Here is a 26,587-nt window from a genome sequence, read left to right on the forward strand (position 1 = left end):
ATTTATACCCTGCCCATCTGGCTGGGTTTCCCCAGCCACTCTTGGCGGCTTCCAACAAATATTAAAATACAATGGTCTGTTAAACATTAAAAGCTTCCCTAATCAGGCAAGCCTAGATATAATGTAGCACCCTGCTTGTGGTTAACGCTTAGCTGGAATGAAATATTCAACGCAGCAATAGAGAAATTAAAATAATAATTTATTTGTCAGACAAATAAATGATAGGCACAGTGGTATATGGTTACCAAAGCTCTGCCTATCCTCCAGCCCTGATGGCCAGCACTTATATTTCCTCAACCCAGCCCCCTTGCTCCTCCTTTGGCTGCCTCTGTCCAATCAGCCTGGTTGAAATTCCTATTGGCTGTTTGCTAGAACCAATCATAAAAGATACACCCATTTCCTATTACCTTTTATGGGAGACAAAGAGCTATATTTCCTTCTATCTATAAATGGCAGACAAGTAGCCATATATCTTACATTTGCCTCAACAAGGCACCTTAATTACCAGATCACCTTTTGCCCTTGTTACCCCTCCATTCCAAAACAGATGGCTAAAACAGATGCTCATTCTGTCTTACATTTTGTCTTAAACAGAGATCTTGGGTTCACATTCTCACACACCATCAATGAAATAAGAATCTAACATAAGAATCTAACTTTTCTTACTTTCTAAATCCTTTGCATCATTACATTTAAGCCAACAAATCTCATACATTAACATAGATAGCTTTTTAAAGTAAAACTCTTCAATTTACACCCCCCCCTTCCTGGCCAGCTGCTTTTCCCATTAGCTCTTGCCCTTTAACCTTAGGAAAATGTGGCTAGTCTCTAACGGGAGGCACATGGTATTATATCTTGTTAAACAATAAATCCTACTATTTGCCAACTCTTAATTAGTGCTTCTGCAGCTTGATTGTATTCTGTAATATGTGGGGTCAGTGTAACCTTTTTGCTCCCAGCCTATAATTCCCTTTTACAACTTTGAGAATTTTGGCTCCTGCTATAAATCAGGGGGGCCCTTGTCCAGGAGGATAAACATCTGCCAAAGTCCTTAGCCAGCTGGTCTTCTGCCTGGCATAAAAACATTTGCAAATATATCTTTAAGCTCATTTTAAATACAGGCCTTGATCAGATGCCTCAATACTATACACTGCACTGCAACGTTTACATGTTTCTTTTATTGCCTTTGAATATTCCCGCCGCACTCCCTATCCTCTCCTGCCAGTGGCGTAGCGTGGGGGGTGCAGGGGGGCCGGCCGCACCGGGCGCAACATCTGGGGGTTAGGGTTAGGGGGCGCAAATCCACGGGTTAGGGGGCGCAAATTACTTGCCTTGCCCCGGGTGCTGACAACCCACGCTACGCCACTGTCTCCTGCCAAGCCCTTTTGAGAGCCGCTGCTCTAACCAGTGCACCACACTGTCTCTCATGACCCATCCCTAAGCTGCATATATACTCCAAGAATCCTTCCCAGTCAAAACACGAAGGCTGTGAGGTTTTGTGTCGTGTGTGTGTGTTTGCCAGGAAAAGAGTGATTTTATTCCTTCCTTCTCTCCTTCCCCCCCGAGCTCTTGCTCCGCTGCCACCAGAGGGCTCTGGCCAATTTAAAAGGCTCGGCAGCCTGGTCTCTCTCTCTCCCTCTTCTCTTTGTGTGTCTTTTTTTCGCTTTTACGCGCAGCCTTTCTCGGGATGAGTTTCCTGTATCAGGCGCTCGCTGCATCCGGATCAGCGGGAGCGAGCCTCGCACCGGGGAACTGGATCATCCGCCGCCGCTGCCGCCGTTGCTCGGACGAAGCGACGCCCGATCCCTTCCCTTATTTTTTCCCCTCCAACCCCCTTCGCCGGACCGAGGTGGGAACTCCCTCCGGCCAAAGCGCGGCTCCAGAGGGCTCCGCCCAGGCTCTCTTCCGCAGCCTTGCAGCCCAAAACGCCCCATCCGCCCCCCACCCTCCTGCGCCCCGGGAGGAGGGATGGAGAAATGAGGATGAAGGCCATTTGTCCGACACCCCCGGGGGCTGGGGGGAAGGAATAGGGCGGTGGGTGTGGGGTGCGGTTCCCAAGGGAGGTGCCATTCACTAGAGAAGCGGGGAAGGAGCCACGTCGTCCAGGATCCCAAGAGAGGAGCCGCGTTTTTGGAGGAAAAAATTCCCCTCCCTCCGCTTCTCTGGCTTCCTTAATCGTGCTGTTTTCAAAGTCTGCCCGGGAGGCTATTTCTGGCTGGAGAAAAGGGGCTGGGACTCTTATCCGAAGGATAATATACTGGATGGAACAGGGATAAGGACCTTCTTGTAGGCTACCGCAGCTTCCGACCTCCCTGGCGATTAAGGCTAACAGTGGGGGGTTGGCATTCCGCAACATCTGGAGGGCCAGAGGTTCCTCATCACTTCTTCTGTGAAAAGGGAGTGTTTAGGAGACATGTCCCTGGATAAGCGAGGGACCTCCCTTTCCCCTTCCCCTTTCAAAGCATTTCCCCCCACTAGGGTGGGATTTCACATGCTTTGGGGTGCAAAGGTTGCATATGATCTGCATTGTTAATTTATTTAGGGCGTTTGGATCCCCGCTCCTCAGCCCAAAAGGCTCCCCCAGTAGCTTGTGTGCAGTCCGCAAGGCAAAGCCCCTTCCTGCAGTCTTGCAGTTGAAAAGTCAGGGCACAAAAGGAAAAGGGGACCTGGAGGGAAGAGGAAAGATGCAAACTCCCGACAGGCGCCTCTTCTTCAAATTAAACATTGCTTTTTCCACCTCCGCCATCAGAGGCAGTATGCAAGTTATTCCTGGGTGGGGTGCACAGAGTAGGGTGAGGTGACACCCCAGAAGGGGTGGCAGACAGAGTCCTCAAGTGGGTCTAAGGCAGGCTTCCTCAAACTCTGCCCTCCAGATGCTTTGGGACTACAACTCCCATGATCCCTAGCTAGCAGGACCAGTGGTCAGGGATGATGGGAATTGTAGTCTCAAAACATCAGAAGTTTGAGGAAGCCTGGTCTAAGGCATGCGTACATTGAAAGCATGTTTCCTTCCCCAAGAATCCCGGGAACTGCAGTTCACCCCTTGCAGAACTACAGTTCCCAGGCTTCTTTCCCGGAATTATTTTAAATAGTTGGGTGCGTCAGTATCCTCACTCTTGAAGGCAGGAGGCCTGAGCGTTAATTCAGCCGAGCAAGGAGGTGTGTTGCACTGTCTCATTTTAAAAATGTTTGCCTTGGCTTTTGGGTTTGTGTGGGGAGGCTTAGGGGCCCGAAAGAGGTGAAGCAACAGGCCGTGCACATTTTCAAATGTGTGCAATAATCATGAGGCCGAGAGATGGCTTAAAATCCAGGGTAGGCTGTTCTAAGAAATGCAACTCTTGCTTCTGTTTGTTGTTTGCGCAAAGAACCTTAGCAGAGCAAAGTCCTACTTGCATTCGGGGGGGGGGCCCAGGAGAGTATTAATGGGGTGGGTGTTGGCTTGGGTGGGGTAACTTGAGCAGTCCCTCCAGGCTAGATGATTCCCCCCTTGAAAGCCCTCGCAGTTGCATAAAGCCAAGCTAATTACGTCAGAAAAGTTAATTAGCAGGCTGAAACAGGCTCCCTGATCAACACCTGCTTAATCAAAGGTTATTTTTCAATGCAGAATTGGGTATTTGTGCTTTGGTGTGAATTGGGGTTGGCGCGAGATGCAGAGCACTTTGCTTCCCCCCACACACACAAAAAGGGGATACGATTGACGGTTTGTGTGCATGTTTTTCCTGTTGCTTTCCTTTTTACTTGCGCAATTGTGTTGGTAGGTTAGGATCACAAGCTTGTGAGTTCTGCTTTTGCCTTCTGTATTTCCATTTATTCTGGGTGTCGGTACTGCGAGAAAGCATTGCTTGCTTAAACAGCCTGCCCCGCGTGGTCACCTGGGAGTGCGATAGCTCAGTAAAGGTGTGGCTTTCTTTTCAGTTGTGATTTCACAAAATCGATAGACCGATTGATCATAATGAAGCCTCACAAAGCGGTTTGCAAAAAGAATAAGATCCGCAATGTGGATTTTGCTTTGTGGGTGGGTCCGTCCCATGACTTACTTTTTGCCTGTGGCGTCCAAAAGTAAAACCCCTTCCCAGTTGTGATGCTGAGATGCCTCTGTGGAAGAAAATACGTTTGCAATGACCCACACAGTCCAAGAATTATGCTGCAGGAATACGGGAGCTCGCCTTACAGCGAGTCAGACCATTGGGGGGGGGTATTATTGCGTTATTGTGTTTATTTTGATTTTATATATTGTGATCTTTTTTTTGCAAACTGCGACAAGACCTCCAGGTAAATTCAATCAAAAGCAATCAATCAATAATATCACCTACACTGACTGGCAGTAGCTCTCCAGGATTTGAGACAGGGGTTTCTTGGTGCAGCAAGAGTAAGGTAAAGGTAAAGGGATCCCTGACCATTAGGTCCAGTCGTGGCCGACTCTGGGGTTGTGGCGCTCATCTCGCTTTATTGGCCGAGGGAGCCGGCGTACAGCTTCCGGGTCATGTGGCCAGCATGACTGAGCCGCTTCTGGCGAACCAGAGCAGCACACGGAAATGCCGTTTACCTTCCACCGGAGTGGTACCTATTTATCTACTTGCACTTTGACGTGCTTTCAGACTGCTAGGTTTGCAAGAGCAGGGACTAAGCAATGGGAGGGATTCGAACCACCAACCTTCTGATTAGCAAGCCCTAGGCTCTGTGGTTTAGACCACAGCACCACCAGCAGCAAACTCCAAAAGAGGTATCCTATTTTTAATCCTATTCTTCATAATGCAGGTTGGCTGCCAACAGGAGAGCCCTGCAGGATCGGACCAAAGGTTCGTTTCACCAAGCATGCCGTTTCAAACATTTCCCCGCAATATGATGCTGCCAGCTTCATTTGCAGCCTCTTTTTAAGGCTTTCCTTTCTTTTCACGCTGCTGATGCATGCTAGTTGATATCTCCATTGCGCTGCTCCCCCCAATATCAGGGTTTCCTTTCCTGGAACTTGTTGAACTCATACTATGTCTATTGCACAACCAAATCTGCATCTACACAAACCGGGGTTGATCTTGTGACTCTTCCTCGCATGCAAAAATTCCCAGGTAGAATCCAGGTAGGTTTGGGAGTCTGCCTGGCCTGAGTCCTTGGGCAGCTGCTGCCAGCCAGTGTAGGCAGCGCTAGCTAGATGGAGCAATGGGCTGACTCTGTATAAGACAGCGTCCAGTGTTCCATCTTTGCTTACAATGGGCTCTGTACACTGCAGAGTGCCATTCCAATGACACCCCAGCCACCTGCCCTCTTCATCAGGCAAATTAAGCCACGGGGGTCTCTTCCTACCCCAATCTGAAAGTCAGCCTACATTTGCATATTTAAATATAAATTAGCACGTTTGTGTTTTATGCCACTTTGTGTTAGAGGCTCAAAGTCTTCTAAATACCTAGATTCCCTTGCTGCGAGAAGCCAGGTTACAGGGAACCAGGCAGAGGGCCTTCTCGGTAGTGGCACCCACCCTGTGGAACGCCCTCCCACCAGATGTCAAAGAGAACAACAACTACCAGACTTTTAGAAGACATCTGAAGGCAGCCCTGTTTAGGGAAGCTTTTAATGCTTAATAGACTATTGTATTTTAATATTCTGTTGGAAGCCGCCCAGAGTGGCTGGGGAAACCCAGGCAGATGGGCGGGGTATAAATAATAAATTATTATTATTATTCTTTTAGATGTTTTCTCATGGGCCAGACATTGGGGGAGATCACAGATTTTGAGACTTTATCGCTCATCTTGCTGGCCTCTCAACATGCATGCACCCTCCATAATCTGATGCCACATTATGACAGCAAGGAAGGTGTTGGACTCCAAAACCCATCATCCCCAGTCAGCATGGCCAATGGTTGGGAATGATGGGAGTTGTAGTCCGGCAACATCTGTTGCAGGAGTGGCTCGTATGGTTTCCCCCAGATGTTTCTCCCGTCATCCCTCACCATTGGCTATTCCTCTCTTTTTTTGAAATCATTTTTATTTGATTTTACAAATACAAGGTTCTAAAAATCCAAATATAAATCCATATACAGAGATGCCTCTGAATCTCGCAACTTCCCCCCACCCCCTCCATGGGGTCCCATTTTGAATATTTAGAACTGCATATTCTTCCGTACTCTAACTTTTATATCAATACGTATTGTCCATGGTATTTGTTAGACTGCAAGTGAAATCAAAATCCTGCCAATAATAATAATATTTTTTTATATATATCCTGCCCATCTGGCTGGGTTTCACCAGCCACTCTGGGCGGCTTCCAACAAAATATTAAAATAGCCCTTCAGATATTAAAAGCTTCCTTCAAATGTCTTCTAAAAGTCTGGTACTTGGTTTTTTCCTTTGACATCAGATGGAAGGGTGTTCCACAGGGCGGGCGCCACCACCGAGAAGGCCCTCTGCCTGGTTCCCTGTAACTTGGCTTCTCGCAGCGAGGGAACCGCCAGAAGGCCCTCAGCGCTGGACCTCAGTGTCCAGGGAGAACGATGGGGGTGGAGACTATCCTTCAGGTATGTTTCCATCTGCTTACAGTGGTCTCCTAAATAACTTATAATTCCCCTCCATTCTTTTATTAAAAAATTGTCCTCTTGGTTTCTGAGTTTTCCAGTCAGTTTGGCCATTTCGGCAAAGTCCATCAGCTTAGTTTGCCATTCCTCTCTGGTAGGGACCTTGTCTTCTTTCCATCTCTGGGCTAGTAACATCTGGGCAGCTCTTATTCCGTACAAAAAAAAAATCTTTTTGGCCATTGGCTATTCTAGCTGGGGCTGAAAGTCTTAACATCTAGAGAGAACCATGTATGGTCCCTGATCTCTAGGGTGGCACGTTGTTTAAAACGTTTGAGCCATGAACACCCATCACCATGAGCCAGGAATGGCGAGCCTGTGGCAGCCCAGATGTTGGCCTCCACAACTCCCATCAGCCCCTAGCCAGCATGGCCAATGGCTGGGGATGCCAGGAGCTGCAGTCTAGTAACATCTGGAAGCTACAGGACCACATCTGGAGGTTCATCTGCCACGCAGCAATGGGTTGTCTTTCAGCAAAACAGCACCGATTATCTTGAGCATCTAAAACAGTGTTTCCCAAACTTGGGTCTCCGGCTTTCCCCCCAAACTACTATTTCCATCATCCCTGACCACTGGTCTTGCTAGCTAGGGGCGATGGGAGTTGTAGTCCAAAAACAGCTGGAGACTCAAGTTTGGGAAGCACTGATTTCAGGAAGTATAGTCACAAATATAGTTCACAAGTATAGTTGTGAGTATGATGTGACTTCTGGACTCTCCTTGTTTATCCCAGCAGGTGATGGAACAATGAAGGATCCAAAAGGAAAGACTCTTCAGGAGGAAGAAGAAGAGGAGGAGGAGGAAGAAGAAGAGGAGGACTTTGGGCCCCAAGTCGAACTGCACTTCACCATCTTGGAAGAATCCGAAGGCGGCATTTCTCAGGGGAAGCTCTGGCACTGCGAGATCGATGCTGAGCTACAGCCCGCTGACTCCTGCCAGCCGGAGCTGGACGATGACTCTGTTTACTCTGACCGGTCGCGCTCCCCATCCCCGGAACTCCAGGAGGTCCTCCCACACCCTGACCGGGGAGCCAGAGAGAGGCGGGCAGAGGCTTACCCTCCGCAAGGCCCCGAGCAGCAAGTGGAGCTTCATTTCACCATCCTGGAGGAGTCGGAAGGGGGCATCTCTGAGGGGAAGCTCTGCGCGAGTGAGGTCAGGCCGGACGAGCCCCTGCAGGCCGGCTACCCCGAGCGCCCGTGGGACGGGCCCGTTCCCTGGAGCAGGAAGCTCAGCCCGCCGTCGGAGGCGGCGAAGCCTGCGTTCCTCCCGGCTGAAGGCCGACCGGAAGGAGAAACCAAAGGCGAGGCCCCCACGCAGGAGGCCTCCGACCAGCAGGTGGAGCTGCACTTCAGCATCTTTGACGACGCCGAGGAAGCCAGCCTCTCCCAGGGCCCTGAGGATTACCCGATGTGGGAGAGCCCGTTCAAGCCGGCCATGTACCTGGGGAACTACCCCAAGGAGGACTGGGATATGTCCATCGACAGCCTGGGGGACGCCTTTGAGGCGTCCTTCCAGCAGCAGTTCTACCCCGGCGGGCGGGCGTACCCGTGCACCGAGTGCGGGCGGGTGTTCAACCGGAAGTCGACGCTGACGCGCCACTGGCGGACCCACACGGGGGAGAAGCCCTACTCGTGCCTCGACTGCGGGCGCAGCTTCAGCCTCAACCTCAACCTCCTCACCCACCAGATGACCCACACGGGGGAGAAGCCCTACAAGTGCCCCGACTGCGGGCAGAGCTTCACCCGTAGCACCAGTGTCACCCGTCACCAGCGGAGCCACCGGGAGGAGGACGGCCCCTACAAGGGCGACCTGTGGGAGGAGGCTTTCCCCTACATGTTCCCGGGCCCGTTCCCCTACCCCATGCCCCCCATGGTGGAGGAGAGGCCCTACCTGTGCCCCGACTGCGGCGAGGCCTTCGCGCACAGCGGCAGCCTCAACCGGCACCTGCGCATGCACCGGGGGGAGCGGCCGTACCGGTGCGTCATGTGCGGCGAGGGCTTCTGCTCCATGTCGAAGCTGTGCCGCCACGAGAGGATCCACATGGTGGAGAAGCCCTACCACTGCGAGATCTGCGGGAAGAGCTTCGCCGTCAAGTCCACGCTGACCCGGCACCAGATGCTTCACCAGGCCGAGAGGCCCTATATGTGCCCCCACTGCGACAAGGGCTACGTCCAGCGGAGCCACCTGGCCAGGCACCACCACAAGGCGCACCCCGGGGTGCCCTTCAACCCCGTCAAAGCGAACAGTATGCCCGCCACCATCTTGGATTCCGACAACCTCGTCACCTATTTCTGGGGCGACGAGGAAACGGACGGTCCTGCCGAGCCTTTCCCGACTCAGCTGATCTACTCGGGAGCAGACTCCTGAGAGCTGAGCTGCGCCTGAAGCTACGGGTGCATCTTCCATCCGCCACCCAGGAGAGAAGCACTTTGGACATGCCGGTCTCTTCCGCTCGGTCTTTTTTTTTGGGGTGCTCGGTCTTTTTCCTGGGGATCCTTTGGATCTGAAGAGCTTGAGGATTCAGCCCCCCAGAGTTGATTCCCAGCGCGGGGTTTTGTTACGGACTCGGTGCCAAGATTTCTTTCTCGCCTTGCTGCTTTTTTGACTTGGAGTCCGTATGCCAGTGTGGTGCCTATGGAGCCTATGCTCCGACCCACGGTCTCCCTGCCATTGGCGCCGGCATCAAAGGTTCTCCTGCCTGTTGCAGCAACTGGACCCCATCACTGCAGCGGGCGATGGACAGACTGGGTTCACATGGACCGCTTCTCGCGCTGCTTAACGGATCGGAAGCAAAAGCGCCCCCAACTTTGAAGGGGGAAAGGGGGAGCAGCCTGCCCTGTAGCAAAATGTCTAGTGTTAGGGGAGGTGGGCAGCAACTTGGGAGTTCGCTTGAGTTTGTTTTTCATTTGTAGTGGGGGGGTTATTATTTTTCCTGAAAAGAAAACTATGCCTTGTTTTATCTCCTTAAGTTTCTAGTGAGAACGCTTGAATAAATTAGTAAAATATGGAAATGGAGAGAACAAAAAACAAACAAACCCCAGAGCCAAAATTCATGTCGCAGTGGTTTCCTTGTCATTTTTTTTTTGCGAGGGGGCAGGGATGCTGGAGGTTTCGGATACTGCAGAAGCAAGGCTTCCCTCAATTCATCCTCAAATGTGCTCCCTTTTCCACCCCTCCCCCTGCACAGCTGTAGCAGATTTTTAGGAGACCACAATAAAGGTGGAGCACGCTCTTGCTTTGAGATCTGCCTCCTCCATAGGCAGACTCCTAGGGATCATAGGATCAGGCCCTTAATGCCCATGTTCACATTTCAAAAGGTGGGTACCCTTTTTCAGGATACAGACTGGGAGAGAGAGAGAGTGGGATCATCATCAATTAAATAAGGTGTAGAAAAGAAAGAGTAATATTTTCTGTTTTGAAATCTAGAATGTTTCCTTTTTTTCCTGCACAGTACCAAAGCCAAAATTGGTGGTTGAATTCCATCAGTATTGTTGTGGGGAAGTACAGGTGCAAAAGTTCTGGCAAAATCATTAGCATGGTTATATCTATATCACACTAGCAGCCTCACACGTGGCGTTTTTGGGAATTCTGGGAAACAGAAAAAAATCAGTGCAAGATTTAAATCGGTGGTAAAAATCAGAGCAGGTTTGAAAGGTTCCACCTGCCACCTTGGTTCAAAATTGCGCCCAGTTGTATCCTAACGTGGACAAAAATTTGCCCCTTGATTTCAGGAACGATCCTGCAAAATGTGGTTAAAATCAGGGCACTTCTGGAAGGTTCAGTTGGCTGTCTTGATTCACAATGGTATCTGATTGTATCCAGACAGAGGCAAAAACTTCCTCCTTCACAGAAATCAACGTTTTGTTACAGTATCTTCACAGGCATCCAAATGCTTAACAAATTAGCAGCTTTCCAAAATACATAGTAGATTTAATTTATGACCCATTTCCTTCTGTGGTAAACCTCGTGGTGATGTGTGGAGGTTTCTATGCCAGGGCTCCTCAGACCCCTAACCTGATTGGCTTCAACTAGGTGGCCGCCTGTGTCTTGTGCCTTCAGACCGTATTGCCAAGGGCACCTAACCTTTGAGTCTCACTGCTAGGAGGAAACTCACACGTGGGTTTTCACCGACAGACAAAAAATACAGTGGTACCTCTGTTCTCGAACGTAATCCATTCCGGAAGACCAAAACGTTTGAAAACCAAGGCACAAAGGGCGGTCTGCAGAAAACTGGAAAAAATAACATATGCACACAGCGAAAGCCGTTCAACTTCCGAAGCGTGTTCGGAAACGGAAGCATTTACTTCCGGGTTTTTGGTGTTTTAAAAACTGAAACGTTTGGCTTCAGAGACACTCGAAAACCGAAGTACCACTGTACCTGCTAGCTTTGGATACAAACTTGAAGGGAAAACATCCGGGTTTCTTTTTCTCATCAGAATTGGCACAGGCAGGGGAAAAGCCTGGCACATGTGTGCAAGTTGGACAAGACATTGCACAGTGCCGCCTGCCTGTGAGGTGTTGTTGCTCTTGTTCCTCCTGTATGTTGAGATCGTTGGTGCATCTATCACATTATGGGGAACAGTGGGCTCTCCGGATGTTGTCGAACTACAACTCCCATCAGCCTTGGCGAGCACGGCCAATGGCCAGGGATGATGGGAGCTGTGGTTCAGCCACAACTGGGAAGGCCAGCAGTTCCCCACACCTGGTCTGCAGCCAAGTGCAGAGAAGCTGTGGCCTTGCAGATGTTGGGCTCCCAGCTTCCATCAGTCGCGATGGCTGAGAGTCTGTGCGTGCCTTGTCCTTGGTGTGTAAAGCAGAGGGTAGGTCACTGAACTAGCACTTTCCCATGGGAGAATGGTGTAGCCTTAGGGCGATTTCTCAGCGAAGCAGAAAATGAGAACTGATCATATCCTGGAATCCTAGAATTACAGAATGGGAAGGGACCACCCCCTGGTTATCTAGTCCAACTTCCTGCAGTGCAGGATTTTTTTTTTGCCCAATGCAGGACTCGAACCCACAACCCTGTGATTAAGAGTCTCATGCTCTTAACAACTCAGCTATCTCAACTTCCAAGAGATGGTTGTGAGCGGATGTTGCCATCGCAGAATGTGGAATACGCAGCATGCGGTCATCGACTTAGGTTGCTTCTACCGCTGAACGCTTGAGGAAGGATTTGAGCTGTACAAATGCAACATTTGCAGATGAAGCATGCAGGCAGATAAACTGAGACTTCTTTTTAAATATATATATATATTTGGTTTTTCAAATTACACGTTTACAGTCACATGCCCAACTTGCAACACAAAAACAAGATTCCAAGGAACTTCTTAGACTTCCCACCTCTCCTTTCTGGGTCCTATTGTTAAATCATTTCCTCCTGCACCTCTTATGATAATCCGAAATCTTTTACCTCTCCATTATGTCCAAAATTCACCATTAAACTACAAGTGATATTCCAGTCCTACTACAGTGGTACCTCGGGTTAAGTACTTAATTCGTTCCGGAGGTCCGTACTTAACCTGAAACTGTTCTTAACCTGAAGCACCACTTTAGCTAATGGGGCCTCCCGCTGCTGCCGTGCCATGATTTCTGTTCTCATCCTGAAGCAAAGTTCTTAACCTGAAGCACTATTTCTGGGTTAGCGGAGTCTGTAACCTGAAGCGTATGTAACCTGAAGCGTATGTAACCCGAGGTACCACTGTAATGATTTTAACTGTTCGCAATGGTTTTTAATAGAAGTTATGAATTTCCCCCGTTCCTTATTAAAATTTTAGTCTTCCTGATCTCTGATTCTTCCTGTCATTTTGGCCATTTCGGTGTAATCCATCGACTTGATCTGGTAGAGACTTTATCTCCTTTCCATCTCTGAGATGGAAGCTGAGATTTCGACATGTCAAGACAATATGTTATTACACCAGCAGCCTCGTACCTGGAATTCCTTGAGACTAAGAAAAACATTCTTAGTCATGTTCATGAATGTACCCAGTAATGTTCAGTATTCTAAGAACACAAGAAGAGCAGGCTAGATTAGGCCAATGGCCCACCTAGGCCAGCATCCTGTTCTCATTGTTGCCTCCCAGATGCCTTTGGGAAACCGCCAGGCAGGACCCGAGCCCAAGACCCCTCTCCCCCCCTCCTGTGGTTTCCAGAAGTTAATATTCAGAAGCTCTACCTTCTCTGACCATGGAGGCGCCTTCGTGTTCGCCTTATCCATTCTTTATCTGTTAAGTTCCTCTGCATATTTATTCTAGGAGAACAACAACAAACGTATGGTTTGCCCTTGAAGCTGACCCAGAAACTCCAGAGGGTGCAGAATGCTGCAGCGAGACTCCTCACGGGGTCTCTGCCATGGGAGCATATTCACCCAGTGCTTTTCAAACTGCACTGGCTCCCGGTAGAGTACAGGGTCAGATTTAAGGTGCTGCTTTTGACCTTTAAAGCCCTTCACGGCCCTAGGACCCTCGTACCTACAGGACCGCCTCTCCCGGTATGCCCCACGGAGAGCCTCAAGGTCCATAAATAGCAAAACCCTAGAGGTCCCGGGCCCTAAGGAAGTTAGATTAGCCTCAACCAGAGCCAGGGCCTTTTCAACACTGGCTCCGGCCTGGTGGAACGCTCTGCCTCATGAGACCAGGGCCCTGCAGGATCTTTCCGCAGGGCCTGTAAGACAGAGTTGTTCCGCCTGGCCTTTGGCTTGGAGCCAATTTGATTCCCTCCCTCTCTTTTTTCCTTTCCTCCTTCTCCTGCGATGAGGCTACATTTTAATGTTTCAATATTTTAATGTTGTATTTTAATTTTGTTTTTAAGTTGTAATCATTCAACTTGTTTTTATTATTGCTTGTAAGCCGCTCTGAGCCCGGCCTTGGCTCAGGGGTATAAATATAAATTATTATTATTATTATGGTTACGTGAAACTTACTCAATAAACACACAAGACGTAACCGGCTGTACTTTTGAATAAAGAAGGTATACAGTGGTACTTCGGGTTAAGAACTTAATTCGTTCCGGAGGTCCGTTCTTAACCTGAAACTGTTCTTAACCTGAAGCACCACTTTAGCTAATGGGGCCTCCCACTGCCGCCGTGCCGCCACCACCCAATTTCTGTTCTCATACTGAAGCAAAGTTCTTAACCTGAGGTACTATTTCTGGGTTAGCGGAGTCTGTAACCTGAAGCGCATGCAACCCGAGGTACCACTGTACTATTCATTGTATCAAATTGTAGATTTCAACAGAAGTTTCATAAAGTTCAACGAAAAAAGCAGAAGACCCAGTAGGTCAGTTCATTCTCTAGTCAGTTAATGCATAAGGTCCATACATGTGTAAGTGTCTATTCCACCTGTCTGTTCATAGAGTCCAATAATCCACATGAAGGGTGGTTACAGTTCCACAGAATCCTTTCACAGAGTCTAAGACAAGGATGGCCTTGTTTCGCCATCCTAGGCTTCATCAGTAGAACAGGCTCATATGTAATATTACAGGATAGTGGATCTTATAGCATAGTAGTGGTTGAAATCGTTGTCTTAGACTCTGTGAAAGGATTCTGTGCAAGTAGATAAATAGGTACCACTCCAGCGGGAAGGTAAATGGCAATTCCATGCGCTGCTCTGGTTCGCCAGAAGAGGCTTAGTCATGCTGGCCGCATGATCCGGAAGCTGTACGCCAGCTCCCTCGGCCTATACTCCCTCGGTGCCGCAACCCCGGAGTCGTCTGCAACTGGACCTAATGGTCAACCCAATAACATCCCCCCAGAAAAGAGCCATATTTTAAAAGGGTATAGGATGTCAGACAGATCAACCAAAGGCCTGGTTAAAAAGGAACGTGTTTGCCTGGCGCCTAAAGGTGTGTAGTGAAGGTGACAGGCAGGCGAACTTCCCTGGGGAGAGCATTCCACAGACGGGGAGCCACTGCAGAGAAGGCCCTGTTCTCGTGTTGCCACCCTCCAGACCTTTTGAGGAGGAGGCACACGAAGGAGGGCCTCAGAAGATGATCTCAGGGTCCGGGTAGGTTCATATGGAAAGAGGTGGTCCTTGAGGTATTGCTCAATGGATGCTTAATAAAGACCATACGTAAGCTCTCCTCTCGAGGAGGAGGCACACGAAGGAGGGCCACAGAAGTTGATCTGTTGATGGAAGGTAGTATACAAATCTTATAAGCAGTGGTATCGCAAGCTGCCCATGGAGTCCGCCTGGCAGACGCAAGCCCCACGCTGACGTTTCGGGCAGTGCGGGACCCCAAGCCACCGCGTCACTCCCAGGAGAGGCGTGTGGCTCGGGTGCTCTGCAGGCCAGGCCCCGCCCCCACGGTGCGCCATTTTGTCACCCCCTCAGGGATAACACCAGGGGCGGCCCGAAGCCACCCACCCCCGGCACCCACCTTCCTACACCTCTGGCTCCAAAAAGTTCCGGCTGAGAAAAATCCCTGATAATAACCCTGTTATATTCTGGATTCTTGCTCCCAGGAACTTGTCACTGCGTGCCTGTAAAGGCGTCAAATGCCACTCTGAGCAAAAGCTTCTGTGCTGAACTTTGCACAGTGGACTTGGGTCCACTCTTGGCACGCTTCCCTAGCAGTGCCTTTCTGCCACATGGCACTACCTTGCCCTGGCGCAGAGCCCAGCAGTGAGAAGAACCAGCAGCTGCGCTCTCGGTTCTGAAGGGATTTCTCGAGCAAGGGAAACGAAACCTAAGCAACCTGTGCTGCTTGGAGGGGAGAGATGGCTGATGCTCCTGCTTCGAAACTGGCCTTCAAGCCCAAACCCCGGAGGCCTGTCTGTGCCCTATGCCAGGGGCCCTACAAAACTGCCGTGGTCGTCGCAGGGCAGAAATTATGCCGCTTCTGTTTTTCTCGCATGAAGAGGGAGGCCGCAGCCAGCGGGCCTTCCCCGAAGGATGGGGAAGAGAAAGGAGGAGACGGGGAGGAGAAAGGAGAGCAGGAGAGAGGAACTGGGGAAGAGGAGGAATGTCCGAGTCTATGTGAGGAGCACCAAGAAGACCTGACATGGTTCTGCACGAAGGACAAGGCTCTCCTATGCGAGAGCTGCAAGGCCTCTGAGGTTCATGTCTCTCACTCCGTGGTGCCTGTTGAAGATGCTGCCCAGGAATACCAGGTGGGGTTTTCCCCCCTCCTTCCTACAGTCCCATTGTGTTCCTTCCCTTCCCTTTCCTTCCCAGCCTGCCCTTCTGTAGTTGTAAATATCTGAGGCAGCAAACGCAGGATTAAAAGCAAATGGAACATCCAACTAAAATGAGAAAACCCCTCAGACATCCATAGAAGTTAGGGAATAAAGCTGCGTTTTCCTTTCGGCTGTGCCAGAGATGGTGTTCCGAGAGCAGGGTGCCACCACAGGAAAGGCCCCGTCTCTAGTTGAACACCTGCCTAATGGCGCCTCGTCCGCTGGCAGCTGGAGAAAAAGCCTCTGAAACAGACCTTGAGGGGAAAGGGGTGTAGCTCCGTGGCAGAGCATCTGCTTGGTTCCAGGTTTAATACAGGGCGTCTCCAGATAGGGATGGCAGATAGCCCTGTCTGAAAGCCTGGAGAGCTACTGCCAGTTGGTGTAGGCAGTGCAGGTTAAGAACTTTGCTTCAGGATGAGAACAGAAATCATGCTCCGGCAGCGCTTCAGCAGTGGGAGGCCCATTAGCTAAAGTGGCACCTCAGGTTAAGAACAGTTTCAGGTTAAGAACGGACCTCCGGAACGAATTAAGTACTTAACCTGAGGTACCACTGTATATATACACATATACACATTTATATACACATACAACACACACACACACAATGGGACTGACTCTCAGGTGCGTACATTTGAGTTTGCCGCCTAAGTCACACAAAGTAGCTCTGGAGCAGTTCAGTTGCTCAGCTTGATGGGTGGAAATCTGCAAGTCACTTTGCCAATGCCAAACCAATGTGCTGAGTAGTTTGGTACCAACTGAGGCTGCATACACCAAACATTTAAGGTGCATGGGTTCCCCCAAAGAACCCTGGTGTGCTCAGGGTGCTGGGAACTGTAGCTCTGTGGGGCAAAATACAGTTCCCGTGGTTTTTGTGTTGGGGTGTATGTGCTTTAAATGTACGGTGCGTACACAGCCTTTGCTGAGCTACAAATTAAGCTGCCAGGATTCTCTGGAAGCGATGAACTGGTCTGAAAGTACTGAATAGAATTGGCTTGGGGGAAACAAAGGCGGAATAAACAAACCTGATTTGCTGGCAATTCTCTTCCCATTTTCCTGCCAGGGGAAGCTGCAGCACGCCGTATCTTTGCTCACTCGACAACTGGAAGAGTCTTTGGAGCAGAAATACAAGGAAGGGAAGAAAACAGCTGCGTGGAAGGCAGGTGCCAAGTTTGTGTTGTTGTTTAGTCGTTTAGTCGTGTCTGACTCTTCGTGACCCCATGGACCAGAGCATGCCAGGCACTCCTGTCTTCCACTGCCTCCCGCAGTTTGATCAAACTCATGCTGGTAGCTTCAAGAACACTGTCCAACCATCTCGTCCTCTGTCGTCCCCTTCTCCTTGTGCCCTCCATCTTTCCCAACATCAGGGTCTTTTCCAGGGAGTCTTCTCTTCTCATGAGGTGGCCAAAGTATTGGAGCCTCAGCTTCAGGATCTGTCCTTCCAGTGAGCACTCAGGGCTGATTGCCTTCAGAATGGAGAGGTTTGATCTTCTTGCAGTCCATGGGACTCTCAAGAGTCTCCTCCAGCACCATAATTCAAAAGCATCAATTCTTCGGCGATCAGCCTTCTTTATGGTCCAGCTCTCACTTCCATACATCACTACTGGGAAAACCATAGCTTTAACTATACGGACCTTTGTTGGCAAGGTGATGTCTCTGCTTTTTAAGTTTACAAGTTTACAAGCCTCCAAAGATTTCCTCCGGCCGTAGGGCACAGATGGCGTTGCCTGAAACCCTCCTCCTCCTTAGTCTCCGTATTAATCTTTGCAGAACTCCACGTGGAGCAGGAGGAGGAGGGTGGGAACAACACAAAAATTAGTCAGCTCTGCCCTTGGTTCTGGTGCAACAGACATTTGGGGCTCCCTGCCAGCCTCAGTGAACATCAGCCACCACGGGGTACAGGCACACACCGGTTCCTCGAGGGCTTTTCTGAAAGCAGCCCCTTTGGAGGTGACAGGAAGGGATGGTCCTGCTGTTAGAGCAATGCCAGATTACCAAATAGGCAGAGCAGACGCTGGCCTAGGGGCCCCACAACAGTGGATCAAAATTATATTGCGCAATAAAAAGGGTAAAATTTTTAAAAAGTTAGCAGATAATTTGCGAGGGGACCCCCGAAATTTCCACCACCTAGGGGCCTCCACCGGGTTTAATTCAGTACTGCATAAGAGAGAATGAGACAATTGCTTCAGGGAAGGCAGTGTTGGCAGCCCTGTCCATAGCTGAAAAAAGGTAAAGGTCCCCCTGAACGGTTAAGTCCAGTCAAAGGCGACTATGGGGTTGGATGCTCATCTTGCTTTTCAGGCCGAGGGAGCCGGCGTTTGTCCGCAGACAGCTTTCTGGGTCATGTGGCCAGCAGGACTAAACCGCTTCTGGCACAATGGAACACCGTGACAGAAGCCAGAGCGCATGGAAACGCCGTCTACCTTCCTGCCACAGCGGTACCTATTTATCTACTTGCGCTGGTGTGCTTTCAAACTGCTAGGTTGGCAGGAGCTGGGACAGAGCAACGGGAGCTCACTCCATTGCAGGGATTCGAACCACCGACCTTCTGATTGGCAAGCCCAAGAGGCTCAGTGGTTTAGACCACAGCGCCACCCGCATCCCTGTCCATTGAGGGGCTGATAGGACTGACTAGTGGATGCAGAAGAACCCACACAGCCCAGGCAGTTCTCCTTTGCAACTGGCCATCATAATCCTATCAGGGGCTATTAGCCACAATGGCTATGCTCTGCCTCCAGGATACCAGTTGCTGGAAACCTTAGGAGGGTCTTGTGCTCAGGTCCCTCAGGCATCTGGTTGGCCACTGTGAGAGCAGGATGCTGGCCTAGGTGGGCCATTGGCCTGATCCAACAGTCTCTTCTTATGTATATAATATTTATGATTTTCAGTTTTATACATTTCAGTAATTTTACGATCATTCTAACATTTCAAAACTTGACTTCCTTCCGCCTCTTTCTGTGGTTCCTTAAATTTATTCTTAATGTCTTCTGCATATCCAAATTAACTTAATTTGCTCATTTATTCATCTACCTTAAATATATACAGTCATACCTCGTTACGTTCGGTTCAGGTTACTTTCTTTCAGGATACGTCCCGCCACGACCCGGAAGTAACGGAACGGGTTACCTCCGGGTTTCACCACTCGCGCATGCGCAGATGCTCAAAATGACGTCACGTGCATGCGCAGATGCAGCGAATCACGACCCGTGCATGCGCAAATGCGGGTTGCGTTCTGCTCAGGTTGCAAACGGGGCTTCGGAACGGATCCCGTTCACAACCAGAAGTACCACTGTACTCTTATAGAACTGCAGGTTATTACAATGATCCTGACAATGTTCTTACTTGTTTACAGTTTGTTTGTAAATATTCCAGAAACTATTTCCATTCTTTTATAAAAAGTTTGTTATCTTGATTTTTATATTTTTCTGGTGAGTTTCGCCATTTCTGCATATTCCGTAAGTTTTTGTATCTATTCTTCTTTTGCTGGGACTTCTTCTTCTTCTTAACTCTTCTGACGTTCTTAACCCTGGAGCCAAGAGCTGGAAGCGCTGCTGAATCTCTCTGTCTTCATCTTTCCTTGCTGATGAAGGACAAGGTGCACGGTCAGAAGGAGCGGGTGGAAAGCGAGTTTGCAAAGCTGTACAACTTCCTGATTGAGGAAGAGGAGGAACTCTTGCAGAAGCTGAAGGCAGAGGAGAGGCAGACCCTGAAGAGGCTGGATAGGAATTTAACCCAACTCTCAAAGCAAAACACCTCGCTGATTAAGCTGGTTAAGGAGACCAAGTCGAAGAGCCAGAAGGCACCTGCTGAACTTTTGAAGGTGAGTTGAGGCATAGAATCAGACTTGTAGAAGTGGGAGGGACTGCGAGGGTCATCTAGCCCAACCCCCTGTATTGCAGGAATCTTTTGCCCAACGTGGGGCTCAAACCCACGACCCTGAGATTGACTGGGACTTCTGCTTCTTTTCATTTTGGGGCAAGGAACATTCTTGCCACTGTAGTAGCATACATGAATAAGTTTCAATACATTTTAGGTAGTTCTGTCCCTATAATTCCCAAAAGAAAAGCTGCTGGTTTTTATTTTTACAAAGGTTATTTTAAATTTAATTGCTGCCTCTTATGGGGAAGGACCACACAACTCAGTGGTAGAGCACTTGCGTAGTAGTTGTAGTAATAATAATAATAATAATAATATATTATATATAACCCACCCGTCTGGCTGAGTTGCCCCAGCCACACTGGGCAGCTTCCAGCAGAATATAAAAACACAACCAAACACCAAGAATTGAAAACTTTGCAGTAGAGAATGTTCGAAGACCTGGGGGTTACCCACACTTCCCTTTGCAGCGCTGCTTTCTCCTGGGAAATCCGATCTTTAGCACTGAATCGGAACAAACAGCAATCGGGTTTTCAACAGATTGCCATTTGTTCCTATTTAGCACTAAAGAGCTAAATAGAAAGACCCCCTGCTGGTTAAAGCAGCAGGGCAACTGCAAAACACTTGGATCTGTGCCTAGAAAGAGTGGGATAAACACAAAATCTCTCAGACCCTGGGGCAAACCAAAGTGTGGAGAGCCCTGAGTCCTCGATTCAAACTATTGGAGATACAAAATGCATCATCTGGAGAGTGGAGATGTTTTGTATAGTATATATTTATTTCCGTGTTAGGCATGATCATGTCTCTTGCTTCGTTTTAAGCTGTGAAATTAGATTAGCTCGTTTGTATTGGTTTACGCAAAGTTGAATAGCACAATTTTGTGGGAAAGTGGCGTGCAAATAAACTGATGACATTGATGGCATTGGGACAAATAGCAAACTGGTTCTGTTGAGCTTGTTGAATTCATTTTTAGCCAGGCCCGGGGGGGGGGGGGGACTGTGAAAATAAAGTGCATATGCTATTTCAAAACTAGCAAGGCAGCAACACTGCATGCGGCTGATTTAAGAAAACAGATGAGGTATACTTTTAAAAGCATTCAACCTTTTTTTTTTTACAAAAAGAAAATAATAGCCACTTATTTCTCTCTTCATTTTCCGGTTGCCCAGGATGTGGAGAATGTGTTAGCAAGGTAAGCTTGTCAGTTTGCTTTCCAATGAAAAGGTTTGAAATATCCGGCAGAAATGTCACACAGTAATCAAGCCACAAAGTCCGGCTTCTAGGTGTAGAATCTGAGCCCTTTCCTCTAACTGATTTATTTAAAGCACTTATTTTTACTCCACTCTTTAGCCGAAAAGGCTTCGAGAGTGGCTTACAATCATCCGCATTCGGACAGCCTCTGCCCTCAAGCTTACAATTTAAAAGACACGACACACAAGGAAAAAGGGATGGGGAGGGAAGAGGGGGCTTAAAGTTGCACTTCTTACCATAAGCAGCAGGGATAGGAAACAGTTCCAGCAGCTTGATGGCATCACAGCCTACAAGGTGACATTTGAGGGAGCCAAAGGCAAGCTGGTCATTGAGCAGAGGCAATGCTTCTGTTGTCTCCCTCTGCTTTGCAGTCTGATGGCTTCCTAAATCTCAGCTCCCACCCCGCTCCCCAGTAATTGTTTGGGGCAGGGCTGACATTGCGCAACCGGATGCAGAAATCAGTAGGGACCTTTGCAGGGATTAGGGTCACCCTGTCAGCATCTTGCCCTGTCTCTCCCCCCACTCCCATGAGTTTCTCAGCTTCGTCACCAAGGGCCCCAGTGTGGTGTAGTGGTTAAGAGCGGTAGTCTCGTAATCTGGTGAACCGGGTTCGCTTCCCCGCTCCTCCACATGCAGCTGCTGGGTGACCTTGGGCCAGTCACACTTCTCTGAAGTCTCTCAGCCTCACTCACCTCACAGAGTGTTTGTTGTGGGGGAGGAAGGGAAAGGAGAATGTTAGCCGCTTGGAGACTCCTTAGGGTAGAGATAAAGCGGGATATCAAATCCAAACTCTTCTTCTCTTCTTCAAATATACCAGGTATAGAGAACCTGTGACCCTTCAGATGACTCCTATCAGTCGCAGCCATCATGCTCAATGATCAGGGGTGATGGGAACTGCTGTTCAGCAAGATCCGGAGGGTCCCAGGTTCCTCAGACCTGCAATATTTCTTCTCCCACCATCCCTCTTTCCCCCCTTGGTATTCTTCAGAAGGAACGCGATTCACGAGGCAGACCATTGTGCACTGATTGCACAAAAAGAATGGCTTCCCCTCTCTGCATTTCGCAGTTAACAACTGTTAGGGGAGAAATCTGAGGGCTCCCTTGGACTAAAAACAAGGACACCAGCCGGGAATACCAGAGCAAAACAGCAGCCAGTAGGCTTGGTCTTTATTGAAGACTGTCGCGACAGGACTCCCACCTGCCACAAGGTGGAACAAGATGGAAGCCCTGAACAAAAGAGCCCCCAAACTTTTATTAGTTGCTAATCCCCATGTTACACACACCCCAAACTACATCACCAATACATCACGGTTACACCATGAAAGGGGAGGTCTGGTGGCAGTAATCTGAGCATCCTGGACCCTGCCCCATGGTTCTCCTTGCCCTCCACCAAACACCCATCAAGTGTAACAAAAGAGATATTTACATTTCCCTGTTTCCCAGCCAAGTTAATCACACCCTTTTGTCTTCATCTGGGTTTGTTATTTCTGGAATGGCTACCTGTCTGGCACTCAGGTATCAGGATGCCAGGAATTATCATTCAGGCAAAGGGGCTGCTGAGTAGATGAGCTCACATGTCTATATGAATTTCTGAAGTTTTCCCTGTGAGTCAGTACATAGATACATTTATCAGTGAATACATGAATACATGAATACATTTGATATCATGCATTTGATATCATGATACATTTGATATCATGATACATTTGGTATCATGCAGCAAAGGCCCTTTGAATAGATAGGAAGAAACTGTTACGAAGTGTTTTGTGGGGATAAATCACAAAAGTCACAAAAGTGATTGTGCTGATTTTAGTAGTGGGCTGCTTGTGCATGATATCTGCTGGAGGGGCAACCACCACCCCCAACCTACACATAAATTCCTGCAATACAACAATATGGCATTTTGAATTTACTTTGGTTTTTATTGAAGTTTCTCGCAATACAGTTAAGATATAGGAAACTAATGTAAATTAAAAAACCGGAAATGAAAACACCTATGAAAAGGCGGGGGAAGGGGGGGGGGAGAGAAAGAAGTAGTAAGAAAGGAAAAGGAGAGAGGAAAGGGAAAATGTGGTGTTTTGAATTTACTTTAGACCAGGGATGGGGAACCTGTCACCCTCCAGATATTGCTGGACTCCACCTCCCATCGGTCCCAGCCATCATGGCCAACCACCAGGAGTTATGGGAGTCGTAGTCCAACGATGCCTAGAGCCCACAGCAGAGGCACTTTTAGGGTAGCACAGCCAGTATAGCCAGACTGGGTGTGGTCATGGCAACAATGGTGTCGATAGTGAAGGGGGGGCGATGTTTAGTGTCACACAGGGCGCCACTGAATTGGGAAAGCCCAAACTCCACCGCTGCCCACGAGCTCCTCCTAATTACTTTAGAACACTCTCTGCACCACCTCCCCATTAGCCTCATAGATGGGAAATGCATATATAAATGAAATGATTATCCTTTTGTGTAGGGCGGAAAACGTGACCCTGTTCGAACCGCAAGTCGTTCCTACTGAACTGAAGAACGTTTACAACATTCCTTGCCTTGACATTATCCAGATCTTAACAAAATTCAAAGGTACGTGCACCCCAGTGCTTGGATTTTCACTCAAGATTCATTCCCATTTGCTTTAGTGAAAGGATGAGGGAATTGATGGGCCTCCAGATGGACTACAGCTTCCATCATCCCTGATCGTTGGCCTTGTTGGCTGGAGCCGTTTGGACCCAATGGCATTGGGGGCGGGGGGGAGGGGGGCACAGGTTCCCCAGCCGTAGTGTAGACAAAACTGAACTAGATGGGCTAAATCAGATTCCCCCCAACTTGGTGCCATCCAGATGCTTTGAACTACAACTCCCATCAGCCATAACCAGCATAACCAATGACCAGGGATAAATGGGATGGTGCAGTACGTTAGCCAGTGTAGTGTCCAGAGTGTCTGACTAGGTCCTGGGAGACCAGGGTTCCAATAATTGCTTGGCCCTGAAGCTCAGTGGGTGGCCTTGACCCAGTCACCAGCTCTCCGCCTAAAACCTACGCACAGGGTTGATGCGAGGATAAAATGGCGAGGGCAAGAATCACATACACCACCTTGAGCTCCTTGGAGAAAATGTTGGGATATACAGTCATACCTCGGGTTGAATGTGCCTCAGGTTGAGTGCTTTCGGGTTGCGCTCCGCGGCAACCCGGAAGTAACGGTGCGCGTTACTTCTGGGTTTCGCCGCTCGCGCAGACGCTCAAAATGACATCACGCGCATGAGCGGAAGCGGCAAAATGCAGCATGCGCAGACGCGCCATTGTGTCTTACGTTCCATTCAGGATGCGACAGGGCTCCGGAATGGATCCCGTTCACATCCCGAGGTACCACTGTGTGTGTGTATGTATATATATGTGTGTGTAATGATAAAATAAATATATAAAAGGTAAAGGACCCCTGACAGTTAAGTCCAGTCGCAAACGACTCTGGGGTTGCGGCGCTCATCTCGCTTTACTGGCTGAGGGAGCCGACATTTGTCCACGGACAGTTTTTCCAGGTCATGTGGCCAGCATGACTAAGCCGCTTCTGGCGAACCAGAGCAGCGCACGGAAACGCCGTTTACCTTCCCGCCGGAGCAATACCTATTGATCTACTTGCACTTTGACGTGCTTTCAAACTGCTAGGTGGGCAGGAGCAGGGACCGAGCAACGGGAGCTCACCCCGTCATGGGGATTCGAACCGCCGACCTTCTGATTGGCAAGTCCAAGAGGCTCAGTGGTTTAGACCACAGCGCCACCCGCGTCCTAAAATAAATAGAGGAAGCCTAAAAAGCAGATGGAGGGCACCAGGTTTGGGTCTGGACTAGAGGACCCTTAGGATCATTTCCAGCAGTTTTTGTTATGGGTTTTGTGCCTGTCCCCTGTCCACTACCCCTTTTCCTATCTCTCTCTCTCTCTGACCATCCTCTAGTGGACGTGTCTCTGGATCCAACCACAGCGCACCCAAGTCTTCTGCTCTCCACAGACAGGAAAAGTGTGGAATACAGAGGATCCCGGCAGCTGCGGCCTCAGGATGTCAACAACACAGAGAGATTTGACACTTATGTCCTCGTTCTGGGCTCTGAGGTGTTCACCTCTGGAAGGCACTACTGGGAGGTGGAGGTGGGAGACAGCCCAGAGTGGGACCTGGGGGTTTGTAGGGAATCGGTGAGCAGGAAGGGGCAGCGAATCATTTTCTCCCCCCTAAGTGGGTACTGGAGGCTGTGGCTTCGGAAGGGGGACCAGTACAAGGCCTTGATTTCCTGCCCTACGCTGCTTCCCGTGAACACAAGGCCAAAGCGGGTGGGAGTTTTCCTGGACTATTCCGAAGGGGAGGTATCCTTTTACAATGTGACCGAGAGAACCCACATCTACACGTACATCGGGACTTTCTGTGGCCCCCTGCGGCCCTTCTTTAGCCCCAGCCGCCAACGGAAAGGGGCAAAGGGGGCCCACCCCTTGCTTATCTGCCCAGGCCCAAAAGCAAGAACGGGCAATAAACCTCTGCACTAAACCAGGCCCATGTCATTCATGTTGATTCAAACAGTAAAAGGCAGCCATTGTCCTGCTTGCCAGCTGCCCCCAACATCCCCTCCTGTCTTCACCTCTGTCCCGATTAACAGGTAGGCTGCCCCACTGTTGCAGCCCCCCTAATTATCGCCCCTCGCTTTTGACAGGAGAAACGGTCCCTCTAGACTCCGAACTCAGGGGCAGCGTTTCAAACGCCGAAACAGCCCCCATCCGTTCCCGCTTTCCATTCAAGTGGCAAGATTTAGGAGAAGCCTTTTTGTCCCCTCTCCGCTCCAGACAACTTGCACACGTAGGGGGAAAATCCGTAGCAAATTTGTCTTGAAAATCTATTTTTGAAGACCCAACAACTTCTAAATATAATCATCCCCCACTTTGAGGTTTCAGTGTGGCAAGAATGAACAGCTTCCCTATAGACCTGAAGGGCCCTGCCCATAGCTGCCAACACTTCCCTTTTTTAAAGGGAAATTCCCTTATTCCGAATAGGATTCCTTGCACGGAAAGGGAAAAGTTGACAGCTATGGCCCTGCCCTACTTCTCTCCACCTGGCTTGGAGCGGGGCCTGACAGGCTCCATAAAGGACTGCTGCTGCTGGACAGAGAGGGCTGAGTTTTTGGTTTTTTAAATTGCTTTTAATTTTTATCTATGTCATTTTAAATTGTGATTGATATTGATGCTGTATTCTTAAGTTTTAGATTTTATGATTCATGTGAAAATTGTTTTCCACTAGGTTGTGTACTTTTTGATGTGTTTTATTTACTGCTTATGGCTTTTTTGTTATGTTGGTAATTATGTAAATTTTGTCGTGTTGTAATCCGCCTTGAGCACTGCTTTAACTATGGAAAGGCGACATACAAATAAAATGATGTTTTAACTATGGAAAGGCGACATACAAATAAAATATTTTAACTATGGAAAGGCGACATACAAATAAAATGATGAGGACGATGACCTGTGGGTATAGGGCAGTATATACATTTAATAATAATAATAATAATAATAATAATAATAATAATAATAATAATAAAGACTTGATTCTACCTTATTCTCTGTATAATAATAAAACCCTTATCATCAATGGCTAAATATGAAGAAATCTGGAAGGAATATTTAAGCGATAAGGCGGACAGTGCTGGGAAGTAGGGGGAGGAGATGTGGGGAAATATTATTAAAAAGGTGTAGTCATAGGTGTATCAGTA

The 26,587-nt window shown here is 48.9% G+C and overlaps 2 protein-coding genes across 2 annotated transcripts; both read left to right on the top strand.

Annotated features, from left to right (window-relative positions):
- Window positions 1–1,634: 1,634 nt before the first annotated feature.
- LOC310756803 (uncharacterized protein) lies at window positions 1,635–9,612 on the top strand. Its single transcript, XM_083601591.1, has 2 exons — window positions 1,635–1,849; window positions 7,296–9,612. The coding sequence occupies exon 2, from the start codon at window positions 7,307–7,309 to the stop codon at window positions 8,924–8,926; it is 1,620 nt and encodes a 539-aa protein (XP_083457717.1). The 5' UTR covers window positions 1,635–1,849; window positions 7,296–7,306; the 3' UTR covers window positions 8,927–9,612.
- Window positions 9,613–15,169: 5,557 nt separating this feature from the next.
- LOC310756924 (E3 ubiquitin-protein ligase TRIM58-like) lies at window positions 15,170–26,189 on the top strand. The gene is made up of 6 exons (XM_083601870.1): window positions 15,170–15,665; window positions 16,792–16,887; window positions 19,318–19,548; window positions 20,771–20,793; window positions 23,320–23,426; window positions 24,793–26,189. Exons 1-6 carry the CDS (start codon window positions 15,273–15,275, stop codon window positions 25,371–25,373), a joined length of 1,431 nt encoding a protein of 476 aa, XP_083457996.1. The 5' UTR covers window positions 15,170–15,272; the 3' UTR covers window positions 25,374–26,189.
- Window positions 26,190–26,587: the final 398 nt, after the last annotated feature.

The sequence above is a fragment of the Podarcis filfolensis genome (genome assembly GCF_964270895.1).
Source record: "Podarcis filfolensis genome assembly, chromosome: 2".
Taxonomy (NCBI): domain Eukaryota; kingdom Metazoa; phylum Chordata; class Lepidosauria; order Squamata; family Lacertidae; genus Podarcis; species Podarcis filfolensis.

Coding starts and splice junctions, on each gene's coding strand:
- LOC310756803 (XM_083601591.1), top strand. CDS start 7,307: ATGAAGGATCCAAAAGGAAAGACTCTTCAGGAGGAAGAAGAAGAGGAG.
- LOC310756924 (XM_083601870.1), top strand. CDS start 15,273: ATGGCTGATGCTCCTGCTTCGAAACTGGCCTTCAAGCCCAAACCCCGG. Junction 15,666..16,791: donor ATGCTGCCCAGGAATACCAG/GTGGGGTTTTCC, acceptor TTTTCCTGCCAG/GGGAAGCTGCAGCACGCCGT. Junction 19,549..20,770: donor CACCTGCTGAACTTTTGAAG/GTGAGTTGAGGC, acceptor CCGGTTGCCCAG/GATGTGGAGAATGTGTTAGC.